Genomic DNA, 18,154 nt, shown 5'->3' with positions numbered 1-18,154 from the left:
TACATCTCTATACGAACATATGATGATGTCAATGTAAATAAAAATTGGGAGAGATGTAACATGCGCTGCTGATTTGCTATCACTCGTTTTACACTATCGCACAACGTCAAAATCTACTTAGCCCCTTACACTTTGCACAGAAACTACAATATCCCTCAGCACTGAAAATTGAAAAACAGAAAGCAAAACCAGCTTTGCGAAAGGTGTGACCCAAAATTTTAAAGTCTCTTTTAGTTGCTGTTTGACCTCCTGTACATTTCCAGCAGTTACTATTTTTGTTTCAGATTTTCTCCATGTCTATAGATTAATCGTAAGATCATAAGAAATAGGAGCAGGAGTAGGCCATTCGAGCCTCCTCTGCCATTCAATAAGATCATGGCTAATCTGATTGTGGCCTTAACTCCAAATTTCTGCCTGTGCCCCATAACCCTTGACTACCTTGTAGACCAAAAATCTGTCTAACTCAGCCTTGGATATATTCAATGGCACAGCCTCCACTGCTCACTCGGGAAGTGAATTCCAAAGATTAACGACCCTCTGAGAGAAGAAATTCCTCCTCATCTCCATCTTAAAAGGGAGACTCCTAATTCTGAAACTGTGCCTCCTAGTTCTGTGGGGTAAAAGCACTCAGCTGAGCAAACCTTTCCGTTTCTATTATGTGCCACCGTCCTGAATTCCAATGTGGTAATTTCAGCCAGTCGGTGTGAGTGACCACTGTAGATATATGCTAATCTAATGGCAGAATAAAGGCACAATCTTTGATCTATTGTGGACTAACCATGTAGGAGTTAGTAATGGTGAAAATTAAGACATCTGGCATAGACTAAACTGTAATGTTATGACCTCAATGAGATTGTTAACGTGAGAAATATGAGATATGAACCCCCAGACCAGTTTGACAAGATTTCACATTTTAAGACTTTTATTATAACAACTAAACTAATAGAAATCCCCAATTAACTGAATAGTACTTTTTAAGTAGCTGAGACCCCAAATAACAATGAAAGGTATTTTCTTATTAAAATACTTGAAAAATACACGCCACACTTATACGTCATACATAGTTTTTTATGATGACAAAATCCTTTGTGGTTAAAAGTCCTAAACTCCTCCTAGTTGCAATGGGTTGTATCTCCCAGATCTTTTCAAAAATCAGTGTTCTCTTCGCTTACTTCTCCGAGCACTTCTGACTTGAACGTCCGTGAATAAGGCGTTTCCTGGTGATTTGCTCGTCTTCTACTTCTCTGCAAGCTTCAACTTTTGAAACAGATTCAAGTCTTCGCAACCTTTTACTATATCCAGCTTCCGAGAGAAGGTGTTCCCCTTCCCTCTCTCTCTGTCTTGAGCTGCCACCACTTGTTGTCTTCCTTGCTTACAGCCTGCTGTGAGGCTGCAACCGCTGAGTTCCCTTCTTACAGCCTGAATGCCTTCAGAAAGTCTGTTAAATTCATCTGGACTCAAAAGTCAAGAACTTATTGTACTGTTCCAATATGCAGAGTCCAGAAGTCTGGTTTCACAGAGCCACTTGAGCCTTCCTTGTTCCCAGGTGTTAACAGCTGCCTGGTAAATTTGCATCATCTGAATTACGGACTCCTTGTTTTATGACACAAAAGTCTGGGAGGGTGAAACCTATTGTTCTTCAGGTATTATCCCTGCAATATCTGTTTTTCAAAAGAAAGTCCTTTATCTGTGTTCTCCGTTGTCCTGGTAACCAAGACTTTTGTCTTGTCCTTTCACAGAGTGGATGTGAGGTCATCTGACCTTCTGGACTCCATCTTGAACTTTGAAAAATCACAATTTTTAAAACATAATCATGTTATAAGGTCCATTGTTCATAACAGTAAGATGCCAAATGTATGTGTTCTCTTTGGAAAAAAACTGCATGATAAGAGTAATATGTAGACTCATGCTGCGCTGAGAACAAAAGCCTAATTTTTAATTTCACTTGTCCCATTTTTTCATTCAGGCCAGCTTTCAACTGGTATTAATGAAAATTGGCTTTTGATTTTGTTAGATATATATTCAGGAAGACCAACACCAAAAAAAAGTACTTGATCCTCTCCCATCTATCCTGGTGCTCTTTATTCACTTTGTGTTACACTGGTAGTTGTTTTTAGCATTACTAAGCAGGAGCTGAAAGTGCCATCTAGGCCTGTGCTATGACAAGCCTTCCATTTGTTTCCAACAATACTGCGAATATGTTCACACAAAGACAAGCAGTTTTTGAGGCATGGCAGAATCTCCCATTTATTTATGAGCATATTTTGACAATTTTTAAAAATGCTGTTACTGTAGCAGTATTTTAATATTAACCTCTACAGTCAGGTGATGTCACATCAAGTGATGTGGGTTTGGAACTAAATGGAGCATTGTATGTTTATAATAAAGGAGTCATTTTCTGAGTCTGTGCTGTTGGCAGGAACCTCACCCTCTGGAGATGCATGTCAGAATCATAGATCATAGAACCATAGAAGGTTTACGCCACAGAAAGAGGCCACTTTGACGTGATTTATGACTTTAACCTCTTATAGAGGCTAAACCAAATCAGGAGTACATCCTTATGAATCTCCTTTAATTAAGTTCAAACCAGATAAATTCTTATAGACACTTATATGAGTTCAAAGAATTGAGCTAGCTTTCTCTCAAAGGAAGAAAATTAACAGAGAATATTACCATCTTTCGGATAGCCTATTTTTAATAATTATGGCTAAGTCATAAATATCCCATATATTACAAGAGTCTGGGAAACTCTCTTCAATACGTATCTCTCCACTTAGAGACACAGAGAGGGGAGTGGGGGTTCTTTTATTTGTATACAGAATGCTACATGAGACAATTTATTAACTTTTATATATTTATGAAAGAATTTAACATGCAATACACTTCTAAGTGGATAAGTATATTACAATATCAAATATTACTAAGAGATTTAACACATAATCTTATTTCTAACAGAAATCCAAAAGTTTAACCTTGCTACTGTTACAGCAAAATATCTTAGAATATCCATCAAAATTTAAAGTAAGCTTTTACCTGAAATTCCTTGAGTAAATCGTAGAGTGAGAAGTGTTGTTTGAGGAATTCAACACTTCTAATTTTTTGCTTCAGAACCTCTCGTGTTTATACTGTTTCTAAGGTGTCATATGACCTCTTAGCATATAGGTGTTACCTTTCTGTGTGTGTTTTTCTTGCTTTCAATTTCCATATTTGGTAGTATCATTAACTCACTCCCTACTTAATGTTTTACTGGAATTCCTCTGTTCTTGAAGTTGTGAGCATTTATCTGGTCAAAATGTTTATAATTGTGTTTACCTGACCTCTTGTTCCTGTAAGTCCATTCCATTTATTATTTTATTATCGATAATTGCCTTTTTATGGTACCTTAACGCAAGCTTTTGAGCTGATCTGTCTGCATCAACAACCCCATAAACTAATTAAGTTTATTGCTACCTCTTATTGATGTCACACAGGATATTTCAATGTGTGTATTTATCTTCCAAGTCTCTAACAACAGAAATTCTATTCTAACAGGGACCTTGAAATGTTTTTACTCTACGTTCTTAAATGGGAATGTCAATGAATCTTGAAAACTCACCATTTATTCAATCTTTAATTCTAAAAGGTATAATATATTAACTGTATCTAAAGTCTACCTAATTAAGCCTATTATACCAATATTCCATCACAACTTGGCCCATCATGTCTGCACCACCCAAAAAACGAGCCACCCAGTCTAATCCCACCTTCCAGCATTTGGTCCATAGCCCTGCAGGTTACAGCACTTGAGATGCATATCAGGACACCTTTAAAATGAGTTGAGGGTTTCTGCCTCCACTACCCTTTCAGGCAGTGAGTTCCAGACCCCACCACCCACTGGGGAAAAATCTTTCCTTATCTTCCCTCTACTCTTTCTACCAATCACTTTAAATCTATGCCCCCTAGTCACTGACCTCTCTGCTAATGTGAATAGGTCCTTTGCATCCACTCTATCCAGGCCCCTCACAATTTTGTACACTTCAATTAGATCTCCCTTTAGCCTTCTCTGTTCCAAGAAGAACAACCCCAGCCTATCCAATCTTTCCTCATAGCTGCATTTTTCCAGTCCCAGCAACATCCTCGTAAATCTCCTCTGTACCCTCTCTAGTGCAATTACATCCTTTCTGTAATGAGGTGACCAGAACTGCACACAGTACTCAAGTTATGGCCTAACCAATGATTTATTCAGTTCCAGCATAAGTTCCCTGTTCTTATATTCTATACCTCAGCTAATAAAGGAAAGGATTCCATATGCCTTCTTAGCCACCTTATCGACCTGTCCTACTATCTTCAGGGATCTGTGGACATTCACTCCAAAGTCCCTCACCTCCTCTACACCTCCCACTATTCTCCCATTAATTGTGTATTGCTTTGCCTTGTTTGACCTCCCCAAATGCATCACCTCACACTTCTCCGGGTTGAATTTCATTTGCCACTTTTCTGCCCACCTGACTCATCCATGGTTATCTTCCTGCAGCTTTCCTCCTTACTATCTACCATACGGCCAATCTTTCTGTCATCTTCAAACTTCTTGATCGTTCCCCCTACATTTATGTCCGAATCGTTAATATATACCACAAAAAGCAGGGAACCCAGTACTGAGCCCTGCGGATGCCACTGGAAACAGCCCTCCAGTCGCAAAAACATCTGTCAACAATTACTCTTTGTTTCCTGCCACTGAGCCAATTTTGTATCCACTTTGCCGCATTTCCCTGGATCCCATGGGTTTTTACTTTTTTCACCAGTCTGCCATGTGGGACCTTGTCAAAAGCCTTACTAAAATCCATGTAGACCACATCAATTGCACTACCCTCATCAATCTTTCTTGCTACTTCAAACAATTCGATCAAGTTGGTCAGACAAGATCTTCCCTTAATAAATCCATGCTGGCTATTCTTGATTAATCTGTCCCCTTCTAGGTGACAGTTTATCCTGTCTTTCAGAATTGATTCCAATAATTTTCCCACTACTGAGGTTAGACTGACTGGACTGTAATTATTTGGTCTATCCCTCGCTCCCTTTTTAAACAGAGGTACAATGTTAGCAAATCTCCAATCCTCCGGCACCACACCTGCATCCAGGGAAGACTGGAAAATGTTGGTCAGACCTTCCACTATTTCCTGTCTTGCTTTTAACAGCTTGGGGTACCTTTCATCAGGCCCTGCTGATTTCTCAACTTTCAAGAATGCTAATCCCATTAATACTTCCTCTCGCCCTATGTTTATCACATCCAATACTTCACACCCCTCTTCCTTAACTACAATATCTGCATTGTCCCCCTTTCTTGTGAAGACAGACACAAAGTAACATTAAGAACAATACCAACATCTTCCGCCCCTACACATAGGTTACCTTTTTGGTCTTTTATGGTCCCTACTCTCTCCTTAGTCATCCTCTTACTCTTAATTTATTGATAAGACATGTTTGCGTTCACCTTGATCTTGCTCTCTCTTAGCTTTCCTAATTTCCTTTTTGATTTCACCCCTCCACTTTCTATACTCCTCTAGGCTTTCTGTAGTATTGAATTCATACGTTCATTTAATTAGTTGGGAAGTCACGTGCATTGTGCGTCTGGATTTTCAGTATCGGCTCCCAAAGATTGAGACTCCCTGAAATCAATGGATTGGAAAGCGGGCGGATTCTATAGTGAACAGGTGATTTGCTCTGCCAGATTACACTCAGGCGGTGAAGGTGAACCCCACCCATCTCCTCCACCACCCAACCAAAAGGTGGCCAAGGGAAAACATATCTCACATTTTATAGCAAGTCCTGAAGCTAATACTTCTGTCCCGTAGGTGAAAGAATATTTGAAACTGATGTTGTTCTATGAATTTAGTTTTCAATCGCTGTTCAAGAGTCTTTTCTTCCATGTCCAGGGAGGCAAGAGACAGGTCACAAAACCTGGACATAATATAAAATGTATTAAAACTAACTCCTGATAATCTATTTAATTCATAATTTTACACACCAAATTTAATCAATGCACATGCAAGGAGAATTTTTAGATTTTGACCTTTTAGGTATCAGATCTGGATTGATTTATTATGGTAAATTTGAGCTGACCTACACATCAGGAGCAAATGTGGAAAATTTGTGTCAGAGGTCAAGAGCATACTGCAGGATTTTCTGACCATTAAAGTTGTAAACACCTGTCCTATAGTTCTTATTATTAATTCATTTGGTGATTATTTATGTTCATTTTTCACCCAGTGTTATGTACTGTAAGGTTTGGTAAGACATTAACCAGATGTAGAGCAAAAATGGTGTCCTTACAACAAGTTCTGGCCCCAACATCATAAGAATGCCTCCTGCTGCAGCAGTGTGACATTTGTGCTTCCTTGCCAACTCTGAGCAAGATTGATAATTGTATAACATTTTGAGATGATGTCATGAATTCATGTCCATTCAGTTCACCAAAGTAAATGAGGTCCAGACCATACACTATCCACCACCACAAAAACAGGTGGGTGGTAGACCCAGTCACAGGTTCGGCAATTGCTACTTCAAAAACAACTGTTATGATGTGCACAAAAACTTCTGGGAAATTCTTCATTTGAATTTCCTTTGCTGTGGGGGAGTATAGTGCAGTCACTCTACACAGCAAAGCACCTGTGCTTTGGAACTAAGCTGGATGGTTGTGGTGGAAGATGAGTGTAAAACCTCAAAAGTAGGGAGGGAGCAGTAAGTTCAATGCTGGCCTTTCACCTCATATACCTGGGTTCAAATCCATCCCAGATAGGGTGAAGGTCTTGTCTGCTGGCTGTAAGAGTCCTATGTAAAATGAGTTTGTACAGTCTCAGTCTAGTTCTTGGCGTCTACAGCACAAAATGGTTTTACCTAACCTGGCACTAATTTGCAGTCTCATTGAGAGAGACCACAGGATGGGTGCTGTGGGAAATGGAAATAAATGTCACGCTGAGCTTTTCTCAGGTCATGGCAAAACAGAGGGAACTTTATTTTGCATCTTGGAATGCTTGATGCCAAATTGGAAAGAGTTCTATTTCCCGGCACTAACATCCCTCACCTTGATGAACACAAAAATGTGAAAAAGGAAAAAAAAAATCAGCCTTTGAAATGAAGAATTGGCTCCTGCAATTTTGAAATAATTAGATTTGATTGAATGTGTGAAACATGACTATAGTATGTCAATTTTCAAAAACATCCAAGATACAGAAATGAACTATCAACAAATTATGAATTTTAAGCTTCATTTAGTGTCCATGCCCCAATGGCCAATAAATACTTTGAGTCCTTTTTCTTCTTTTTATGTCCATTAACCATGTTTTCTTGATAATGAACTTGTTTTGAATTCTTTCTTAAGGGCAAACATGTATAAAATCAAGACCATTTGAAAAGCCATAATATCACATGCAACATTAACCAAGATCTTAAGCGTGATAGTGAATTCACATTCATAAACAGACTTACTTTTCTCCCTTTTCTAATTTCTAAGTTTCTTTCTCTTTTGACAATTCATCACCATTTTCTTCAACCAGAAGTGTAACACCATCTAGGACATGGATTGTTCCATTGTTGCTATTGATGTTACTCCTTCGTCGGCTGGTGAGACAGGATAAAAGGCTACTGATATAACTGATATGGGATACTGTGTAACCATCTGGTGTTGTGTCTTCCTTTGGTCGGACAGCTCCAAAGCCAGGCCCTCATTACAATCAGGGGAGCACTCTGAAATGCTTACTTATCAGCAACATTATCAGATTACTTTGAGACAAGGAAACCTAATACATAGAGCGGTTTTGTTTGAGGAAAACGATAAACGTGACAAAATTATTATTTTTTTATTTGGCAGTGAAGGAATGCGTTGAACAAAAAGTATTCACCTTAGATTTCCTAGGGAAAAAAATTGGTTTTGATTTCAAGCCTCATTTAAATGCCACCAAAGAGTTGCCAAACAGCCAGCAGCTGCAGCTGACCAGCCAAGGATTGTGGTCTGGTCTAGTGATGGGGAAATGATCTTGGGGAGAATTTCCATTGGACGGGCAGAAGGATCAACAACTTCTGTTGGCCCAGGAAGAGTACTCTTGCTTCTCCTGGGCCCACAAAAATAAAAACTCAAAATTTCCTGGTCATATTTTTAAGCGACCAACAGCGATTTCTCTAAGGACCACAAATGGTATATTTAATCAGCCTTACACCTGTTCCAGACAGGCACCTGCGCACCATCTACAGGCTCACCTGAATATGATGTCAGGCAGGCCATAGCTATCAGGCCACTGAGTTGCCCATCCAATTTTCAGGCACAAAATGGATGGCTTTGAATTGAATCTCTTTCCCTTCTTTGTCCTTTGCCTGTCTCCTTGTCTTCAACCTCTAGGTTCATTTTCAAAGTGGGCTTAGTGCAAAACATCATAGATGGTAGCATCTGTAAGTACCTCGGGCAGGAGTTCCTGGGGGATCTAAGTGCAATTTCTGCCTGCCCACTGTTAACCCCATCCAAATTCTTTGTGTATTTTTACCAGGTGACAGATTGTAACGCGTCTTTTGCCATTGCATCGTGTATTTGGCAAACAAACAAAAAAAGGCTTTGCCACAGACATTCCCCTTTGTTATTATGGTTTTGAATCCTCTTTGCTATTTACAATATACCAACCTTACCTGTTTCCTGTTATATTTCTGTGTACGTTTACCACCTTCTTTTCATAATCACATTTGAACTACTTTGTAAAATGGTTTGCCAAGCCCTCTGCAAGCTGTCTTCATAGAAGTGACAAGTTTGAAAGTCATGCGAATGTTGCCATAATGTGCATATGCATTCATGAATGAATATGTTGAGAGCTAGTACAAACAGGGCTTGACCATTTGGTTCTGTGTTACATAAGCACAGCATGTCCACACTAAAGATCGGCATAGAGATTTTCTTTGTTTTATTCTAAGCCTATTATAATTGGAAAGTTTATGCAATGTTGTTGCCACTTTGTGGCTTAAGATATTGACTTGTGTCATCTACCTCAGATAATAATTGATTGGCAAGAATAGTTCATCCAATTCACAGTGTGCAATATTTTGCTGCCGGGTTTGAAAGATGCTGCATAAATCATGTTAAATATGCCTAATTGTGATTCATTTTTCTTCTAGCCGTAAGAAATGACAGAAACAAAAAGAAAAAGGAGACGCCAAAGCAAGAATGTTCAGAAAGCTATACAATGACAGCAGAATTAGAGGATCTAATTGAAAAGATTCGCAAAGCTCACCAGGAAACCTTTCCTTCTCTTTGCCAGCTGGGAAAATACACTACAGTAAGTATTGGGCCAGATATTTGTTTCTTTGAGCCAGGCATTGAATAGTTGATTATGTCATCCTGATTGAGAAGGCTTGGCAGTTAACTGTCAGTCACCATAAACTGGTGCATTCTCCATGGCAATGCCTCTACCAATCAGAATCCACTTGCCAACCAATCAGCACTCTCTTTTCATACAGTATAAATTCGTTGCTTTCCCTTACATTGGTATTCTTGCAAATTGTCCTGGTGAGTGCAAGATGAAAAGCTTCAACAAAATGTCTCTGTTTTCAGCAATGCTCAAGTTCTGTACTACCAAATGACTATTTATATATCTATATATGTATAAATAAAAGAAAATGCAAAATACTGGAAATCTGAAGTAAAAACTGAAAATGCTGGAAATACTCAGCAGGTCAGACAGCATCTGTAGAGAAAGAAACAGAGCTAACATTTCAGGTCAATGACCTCTTGTCAAAACTCATTAAGGACTATATTAAGAATGAGCCTGTCAGTGATTGTCTTACTGTAAGAAACATTTTCAGCGGTATTGCTAAACTGATGTGGCAGAACCTAAATAAATGTATATATTAACCTGTGTTAGTAGTCATAAATAAAATGGCCAATTATCCTAATCAAGTGCTATCCAGGTGCAATGGGGGTGCAACAAGCAGCCTTCCTGAAGAAAGGCATTAACGCTTGAATTTTCAGTGGACCCTCATCTTCCTTTCAGGTGTGCATAGAGGTACACTTCTGTGTCTAAGGCTAGTGAAGATGAGAAGTTCAAAAGCATTTTGTGCCTTGGAAAGGCAGCAGCACCATTCAAGGGGAAAGTACAGTGAAAACATCATGCCAGAATTATATTGATATAGCTGTGTTATACTGCTTATTGAAGCTTGAGTTTTAAAAAAATTCTGTCGGCTGGTTCAGAATAATTGAAAGTAACGTAATCAGTTTTGATGGCTACAAGTAAAAAATTGATGATCTCTGCTATTCCCTGTCATTTTAAAGTGCCCATCTACTGTGTCTTTGTGTTGCTGTGCCATAGTATGACAGTAACATTGCCATCAAGGCTGTGGGTTCTCCTGCAGGCTGTCCTGGAGGGAGATGTCAAATGGGCAGCACTGTGGTGCCAAACAGTAGGCGGAGGAACATGGAAAGCAAGTGTAAAGAATGATGATGGGTGAAAGGAGGAGGATGTTAGGCTTATTGTGAGGCATTTCTTATTCCAGGTGGTATGGAATGGGTGCACGTTTAGGGGGAGGGGATAACTAATCCGTGATAGATAAACAGTTGTTAGTGGCTCTGGATATGACCAGGTGAAATTTCTTCAGCAGGCAGGGGCACTTGTGGTTGCTGCTTTTTGTCTACCTGTAAACAAAACAAAAACTGGGATTTATAGTACTCAACTTGGCCTCTATCAGAAAGTGAAAAAAGACTAACTGCATTCTGCAGCAAGTGCTGAAGCAGGAACACCAGGCTTTACTGGGAGCAGTCTGCTGCTGAGCTGCACCTGGTACTGTTATAGGAAATTTGTGTTCAGAGGCATCTGACCCTCATTTGCATGTAATTTAAATTGCTGGGATCCCAATTTAGCCTCGCTGCATGCATTTTATGTGCCTAAAATAGGCAACAATAACCAGTTTGGCAGGATAGACTCCCGTGCTCATTGAGCATAGGCAGTCAGGCTGCTGCGAAATTGGCCGGGGACTTTTTTTAGGCAGTCAAAGTGAGCCCAGGCCTCATTTCAAAACAGAAATAAGGCTCGGGCACTCATTTCAGATTCAGACTCCGAAATTTGTTTGCATTTAACGGAGAGTGCAATGTACAAGATTTGAGCAGCCTTAAAGGGACCTCTGGAGGCTACTCAAAAATGGTCCAAAAATTTAGAAACTCTCATATTTTGTGGCATTGGAAGGGAAAGGACTGGGACTCCTAAAAAAACTGTGGGATGCTGCTGATCTTATTCTGCTTTATATTTCAAATCTCCATAACTCTCTGTGATGGACAAATCAAGTCATGAGGTGCCAATGAGCTGCATTTATTGTGGGCTTCCAAAATTTCAAATGTCCCCATGCTGCTCCATCAGTGAATGGTCATATTAAGAATATGAAAAGTCCCAGTAGAGCATATAAATCTGCAGTTATGTTTTCACATTAAACATTCTCAGAAGTCTGATCTTGTATGAGATATAGACTGGCTGTTCACTTATGAATAGTATCACAGTGCCAAGAATTGTATAGAATTGTAAGGGTTTTGCAGCTCAGGGAGGTCATTCAACTCATTGCTCTGGAATCAGCTGTTTGAAAGAACTATCTGTTTAGTACCTTTCCGCTGTCCTTTCCCTAAACTCTTTTAAATTGTTCTTCTTCAAATGTTAATCCACTTATCTTTTAAAGCTATTACAGATTGTGCGTTCATTACTGTTTCTGACACAGCATTCTATGTCTGAACAGCCCTCTGCATAAAAAATGTCCTCTAACATCTCCCTTTCCTTTTTTAGTAACAATCTTAAATTTATGCCCCCGATTCACTTAGACAGCAAACAGTGTAAATCATTCACCCAATTCACTTAATCAAAATTCCTTATGATTTTGAACACCTCTGTTAGATCTGCTCTTAATCATCATTCTTCCAATGAGAAGAGCCCAAGTTTTCCAGTCCGTGCTCATATTAAAGGTGCTCATCCCTGGTGTCAACTTAATGAATATTTTCTGTACACTCTCCATAATGTGACTTCCTTGCCAGGGTAGGGCACCCAACACTGGACACAATATTCTAACTTCCACCCCATCCATAATTTGTACGGTTTAGGAGTGCTTCTTTGCTTTTGAACACTCTGGCCCTATTCATAAAATTTCGAGTCCCTTTTTTTTTTAACAGCTTTATCAACTGTATCACTTCAACATTTGTGTATCAGGTCCGCTAAGTGTCTATGTTCTACTGTTTGCAAAGTTTATCATTCAGTGCATATTTTCTCTCCTTATTCGTCCTCCAAAATGTATTATCTCACATTTATCCACATTACATTTCATTGGACATTTATCTGTTCAATCTATTAACCTGCCCATATCCTAATAAAGTTGCTTAGCATCCCCTTTGCAGTTGACCATATTTTCTATTTTTATTTAGTCTGCAGATTTAGATAATATGCTCCCGATACCCAAGTCCAATTCATTTCTATCCATTGAACAGAGCTATAGTCCTAACACTGACCCTTCGGGCACAATCCTTCCAGTCTGAAAAATATGCAATGACCATTACTGCCTGTCCTTTAGCTAACATTCCACCCATGCTGCCATATTCCCTTTAATACCATGCACTGTAATTTATTCAACAAACCTCGTGCAGCGCCTTCTGAAGATCCATATACACAACATCTTTATATGCATTTCCTTTATATCATAACACATCATTATTTTCTCAAAGAAATATATTAAATTTGCCTGATACGAATTGTCTTTTACAAATCTATTTTTGCTGTCCATCATTGACCCATGTCTTGCAAAGTAAGTATTCATTTTATCTTGTGTTATTACCGCTAGAAGCATACTCTCCATCAATGTTACACTGACTAATCTATAACATCATCAGTAACTTGTGTTTGTATAGTGCCTTTAACATAATAAAATGTCCTAAGGCACTTCACAGAGGCATTTTAAAACAAAATGGGACACTGAGCCGCATAGGGAGATATTTGGGTAGATAACCATAAGTTTGGTGAAAAGGGGAGGCTTTAAGGAGCAACTTAAAGGTGGAAAGCGAGGTAGAGAGATAGAGAGGTTTAGAGAGGGAATTCCAGAGCCTAGGACCCAGGCAGCTGGAAGTACACAAATGCTAGAGTGATTAAATCAGGGATGCTCAAGAGGCCAGAATTAGATGAGCACAGTTATTTCAGAGGGTTGTGGGACTGGAGGAGATTACAGAGATAGGGAGGGGCCAGGCCATGAAGGGTTTTAAAAACAAGGATGAGAATTTTAAAATCAAGGCGTTGCTTAACTGGGAACCAATGTAGATCAGTGGGCATAGGGATGATGAGTGAATGGTGCGAGTTAGGACATAAGTTTTGAATGATGTCGAGTTTAGCGAAGGTGGAATGTGGGAGGCCAGCCAGGAATGTATTAGAATAGTCATTCTAGAGCTACAAAGGAATGGATGAGGGTTTCAGCAGCAGATGAACTGAGGCAGGGGCGGAGTCGAGTGATATTACAGAGGTGGATATGTAAGTGATCTCCATGATGGCAGGTATATGCAGTCGGAAGCTTAGCTTGGGTCTAAAATTGTGAATTCAGTCTCAGATAGTTGCCAGGAAGAAGGATGGAGTCAATGGCTCGGGAACAGAGTTTGTGATATCGACCAAAGGAAATGGCTTCAGTCTTCCTGATATTTTATTGGAGGAAATGTCTGCTCATCCAATACTGGATGTCAGATAAGCAGTCTGATAATTTCGCAACACTAGAGGAGTTGAGAGAGGTGGTGGTGACGTAGAGCTATGTGTCATCAATGTACATGTGGAAACTGATGCTGTGTTTTCAGATGATAGCGCCAAGAGGCAACATGTAGTTGTGAAATAGGAGGGGGCCAAGGATAGATCCTTGGGGGAAACCAGAGGTAATGGTGCGGAAAGAGAAGCCATTGCAGATGATTCTGTGGCTACAATTAGGTAGATAAGAATGGAATCAAAAGAGTGCAGTCCCACCGAGCTGGATGGCAGTGGAAAGGCGTTGGAGGAGGTTGGTGTGGTGAACCGCATCAAAGGCTGCAGACAGGTCGAGAAGATGCGGAGGGATTTGTCACAGTCAAATAGGATGTCATTTGTGACTTTGATAAAAGCTGGTTTGGTACTGTGGCAGGGGCAAAAATCTGATTGCAGGGATTCAAACATGGAGTTTGGGAAAAATGGACTTGGATTTGGGAGGCACCAACATGTTCCAGGACTTTGAAAAGGAAAGAAAGGTTGGAGATCGGTCGTTAGTTTGCAAGGATGGTGGGATCAAGGGTTGTGTTTTTGAGGAGAGAGGTAATGACAGCAGATTTAAAGGAGAAGAGGACAGTACCTGAGCAGAGATAACAGTTAACACAATCAATTAACAAGAAGTGCGACTTAGCACTGAGTGTGACTTGAACAGAGTGCTGGTGAGTTGAGGGAATCTTAATCTCGTTCTAAGAATCTAATTTTGTTTGTATTTAACATTTAACTGAAAGTTACCATTTAAATTCTAAATTTAATCCGCGGGCATAAGCAGGGATATACAAACTATCCACTGGGAAGAGCTGTAGTTAATTAAGGAAACTAGCTTGAACTGGATTTTCTGTACCTGGGGCTCAGCTAATCTCTATAATTTCAGACCAGATAAATACAGGCATCTCGACTTGAACAGAGTGCTGGGAGTTCGGGGAGTTGGGGAAGGAGGTGCTCCTTTGCTTTTTCTAACTTTTTCACCCTGTAGGATTTGGTTCTTACTCTACTGCAGGGGAAGAAGCTTGCTGTTTGGTGAGTATCTGGTAAGTGGTTAAGGTCTATTCTATTCCTAAGGTTTAAAATAGTACAGGAACTGGTGATAAGATTAATAACATATATAAAAAAGGAAAATAAATAATTGAATAAAATAATTAAGTTGTTAATTAAAAAATATTAAGGATGGCAGGACAGGTGATGTGTCACAGCTGCAGCACGTGGGAGCTCCTGGATGCCAGTGTGATCCAGAGCAAACACATCTGCAGTAACTGTTTGTGGCTCGAGGAGTCATTGAGCTGGAGGCCGAGCTGCAGACGCTGTGATGCATCAGGGAGGGGGCAAGTTACTTGGACACTTTGTACCAGGAGGCAGTCACACCCCTTAGGATAGAGTCTTCTGATTTGGTCAGGGACAGGAGAGTGTGGCTGCAGTTGAGGCAGGTAAGGGGACCCAAAGGGCAGGAGTGCAGGATCCTCAGCCTTTGTGATTCTCCAACAAGTTTGAGGTTCTTTCAGCTTGTTTGGATGAGAGTGGAGGCTGCAGGGTGGATGAGCTAATTGACCATAGCATCATGGTACAGGAAGCTATTCAAGTGGGGGGAGCAAAAAGGAATGTAGTGGTAGTAGGGGACAGTATAGTGAGGGGGATTGACACTGTTCTCTGCAGCAAAGAGCAGGAGTCCAGAAGGCTGTGTTGCCTGGTGCCAGGATTCGGGACATCTGTTCTGGGCTCTCGAGGAACTTACAGTGGGATGGGGAGGATCCAGTCGTCGTGCTCCATGTAGGTACCAACGACATAGGCAGGACAAGGAAGGAGGTTCTGCACAGTCAGTATGAGGATCTAGGCACTAAATTAAGAAGCAGAACCTCAAAGGGAAGAATCTCTGAATTATTACCTGAGCACGCGTAAATTGGCATAGGGTAAATAGAATTAGAAAAATGAATGTGTGGCTCAAAGACTGGTGTGGTAGAAGTGGGGTCCAATTCATGAGGCACTGGCACCAGTACTGGGGAAACTGGGGGCTGTACTATTGAACCGTGCTGGGGCTGGTGTTCTAGCGAGCCACGTAACTAGGGAAGTAGAGAGGGTTTTAAATTAAATAGTGGGAGAAAGGGATCAAATTTCGTAAATCAAAGAGTAGAGACAAGGCAAGAGAGAAAGGTATTAATATGGGAAATGATAAACAGCCCATGACAGGAAGGGATAGAGAGTACAAATCTAAGAGTAAACAACAGTCATCAACAGTCAAGGCTAGACATTACAAAAATAATAAAATGACAAAACTAAAGGCTCTGTACCTGAATGCACGTAGCATACGAAACAAAATAGATGAACTGAGAGCACAAATAGAAATAAATAAGTATGATCTGATAGCCATTACAGAGACATGGCTGCAGGATGACATAGATTGGGACTTGAATATTGTACCTGACATTTAGGAAGGACAGGAAGCTAGGAAAAAGTGGAAGGGTGGCTCTATTAATTCATTATGGTGTTAGTACATTAGAGAGGGATGACCTCAGTTCAGGAAAACAGGATGTAGAAACGGTTTGGGTAGAGATGAAAAATGATAAAGCCAAGAAGTCACTCGTGGGAGTGGTGTACAGGCTCCCTAACAGTAACTACATGGTAGGAGAGAGTATAAAGGAAGAAATAATGGGAGCTTGTCAGAAAGGCACAGCAATAATCATGGGGGATTTTAATCTACATGTAGATGGGAAAAATCAGATGGGCAATGGTAGCCTAGATGAGGAGTTTATAAAATGTTTTCGGAATAGTTTCTTAGAACAGCACGCTCTGGAGCCAACCAGAGAGCAGGCTATACTGGACCTGGTATTATGCAACGAGAGCATTAATTAATGACCTCATAGTGAAGGTGCCCCCAGGTAGCAGTGATCATAATATTATGAATTTTACATTCTGTTTGAGGGAGAGAAGAATGAGTCCAAGACTAGTATTTGAAACTTAAATAAGGGCAATTATGAGGGCATGAAAGCAGAGTTAGCTCAAGTGAACTGGCAAATTAGGTTAAGGGATAGGTCAATAGAGATGCAGTGGCAGACATTTAAGGGGATATTTCAGAACACACCGCATAGATACATTCCAACGGGAAATAACATTTTCAAGAGGAGGACCCACTATCCTTGGTTAACTAAAAAATTAAAGATAGTATCAGACTTAAAGAAAAAGTATATAATTGTGCAAAGATGGGTGGCAGGTCAGAAGATTGGATAGAATATAAAAAAAGCAAAGAATGACTAAAATATTGATAAGGAGGGAAAAATTAGAGTATGAGAGAAAGCTAGCTAGAAGTATAAAGACAGATAGTAAGAGTTTCTATTGATATTTAAAAAGAAAAGAGTTAAAGTGAGCATTGGTCTGATAGAAAGTGAGTCTGGGGAATTAATAATGGAAAATAAGGAAATGGCAGATAAATTGAACAGGTATTTTGTCTTGGTCTTCACCATTGAGGATACAAGTAACATCCCAGAAATAGCAATAAATCAGGTAATGGAAGGGAGGATCTCAAGAAAATTCCCAAGGAAGTGGTACTGAGCAAATTGATGGAGCTGCAGGCTGACAAGTCCCCGGGTCCTGATTGACTTCATCCTAGCGTTCCAAAAGAAGTGGCTAGTGAGATAGTTGATGCTTTGGTTTTAATTTTTCAAAATGCCCTAGATTTGGGGAAGGTTCCATTAGATTGGAGCATAATGAACGTAACTCCTTTATTTGAAAAGGCAGGGAGACAGCAGGAAACGACAGGCCAGTTAGCTTAACATCTATCATAGTGAAAATGTTGGAAGCTATTATTAAAAACGTTATAGCAGGGCACTTCGAAAAATTCAAAGCAATGAGGCAGAGTCAACAAGGTTTTGTGAAAAGGAAATCATATTTAACCAATTTATTGGAGTTCTTTGAAGAAGTAACATGTGCTGTGGATAAAGGACGTACTGTAGGTTATTGCGGAAAATAAAAGCTCATGGTATAGGGGGTAACATTTTGGCATGGATAGAAGATTGGCTAACGAACAGAAAACAGAGAGTAAGCATAAATGATTCATTTTCTGATTGGCAAGATGTAATGAATGGTGTGCCAAGGGATCAGTGCTGGGTCCTCAACATTTTATAACTTATATAAATAAATTGGATGAAGGGACCAAAGGTATGGTTGCTAAATTTGCTGATGACACAAAAGGTAGGTAGGAAAGTAAGTTGTGAACAGGACATAAGGAGGCTACAAAGGAATATAGATAGGCTAAGTGAGTGGGCAAAGATCTGGCAAATGGAGTATAATGTGGGAAAATGTGAAATTGTCCATTTTGACAGGAAGAATAAAAAAGAAGCATATTATCTAAATGATGAGAGATTGTAGAGCTCTGAGATGCAATGTGATCTGGGTGTTGTAGTGCATGAATCACAAAA

General features: G+C 39.9%; 1 protein-coding gene across 3 annotated transcripts in view; it reads left to right on the top strand.

The window, feature by feature from the left end:
* The window catches only part of LOC137385126 (retinoic acid receptor beta-like), a 258,678-nt gene that overhangs the window by 123,698 nt on the left and 116,826 nt on the right, over positions 1-18,154 (top strand). For all 3 annotated transcript variants that reach the window (XM_068059951.1, XM_068059931.1, XM_068059941.1), the window contains one exon: positions 9,133-9,293. In XM_068059951.1, the coding sequence (XP_067916052.1) occupies positions 9,133-9,293 (161 nt within the window). The remainder of the gene's footprint in view (positions 1-9,132; positions 9,294-18,154) is intronic.

The sequence above is a fragment of the Heterodontus francisci genome, chromosome 2, assembly GCF_036365525.1.
Source record: "Heterodontus francisci isolate sHetFra1 chromosome 2, sHetFra1.hap1, whole genome shotgun sequence".
Classification (NCBI taxonomy): domain Eukaryota; kingdom Metazoa; phylum Chordata; class Chondrichthyes; order Heterodontiformes; family Heterodontidae; genus Heterodontus; species Heterodontus francisci.
Note: the sequence above shows the minus strand (reverse complement) of the source record. Positions and strands in the feature narration are given on the sequence as shown.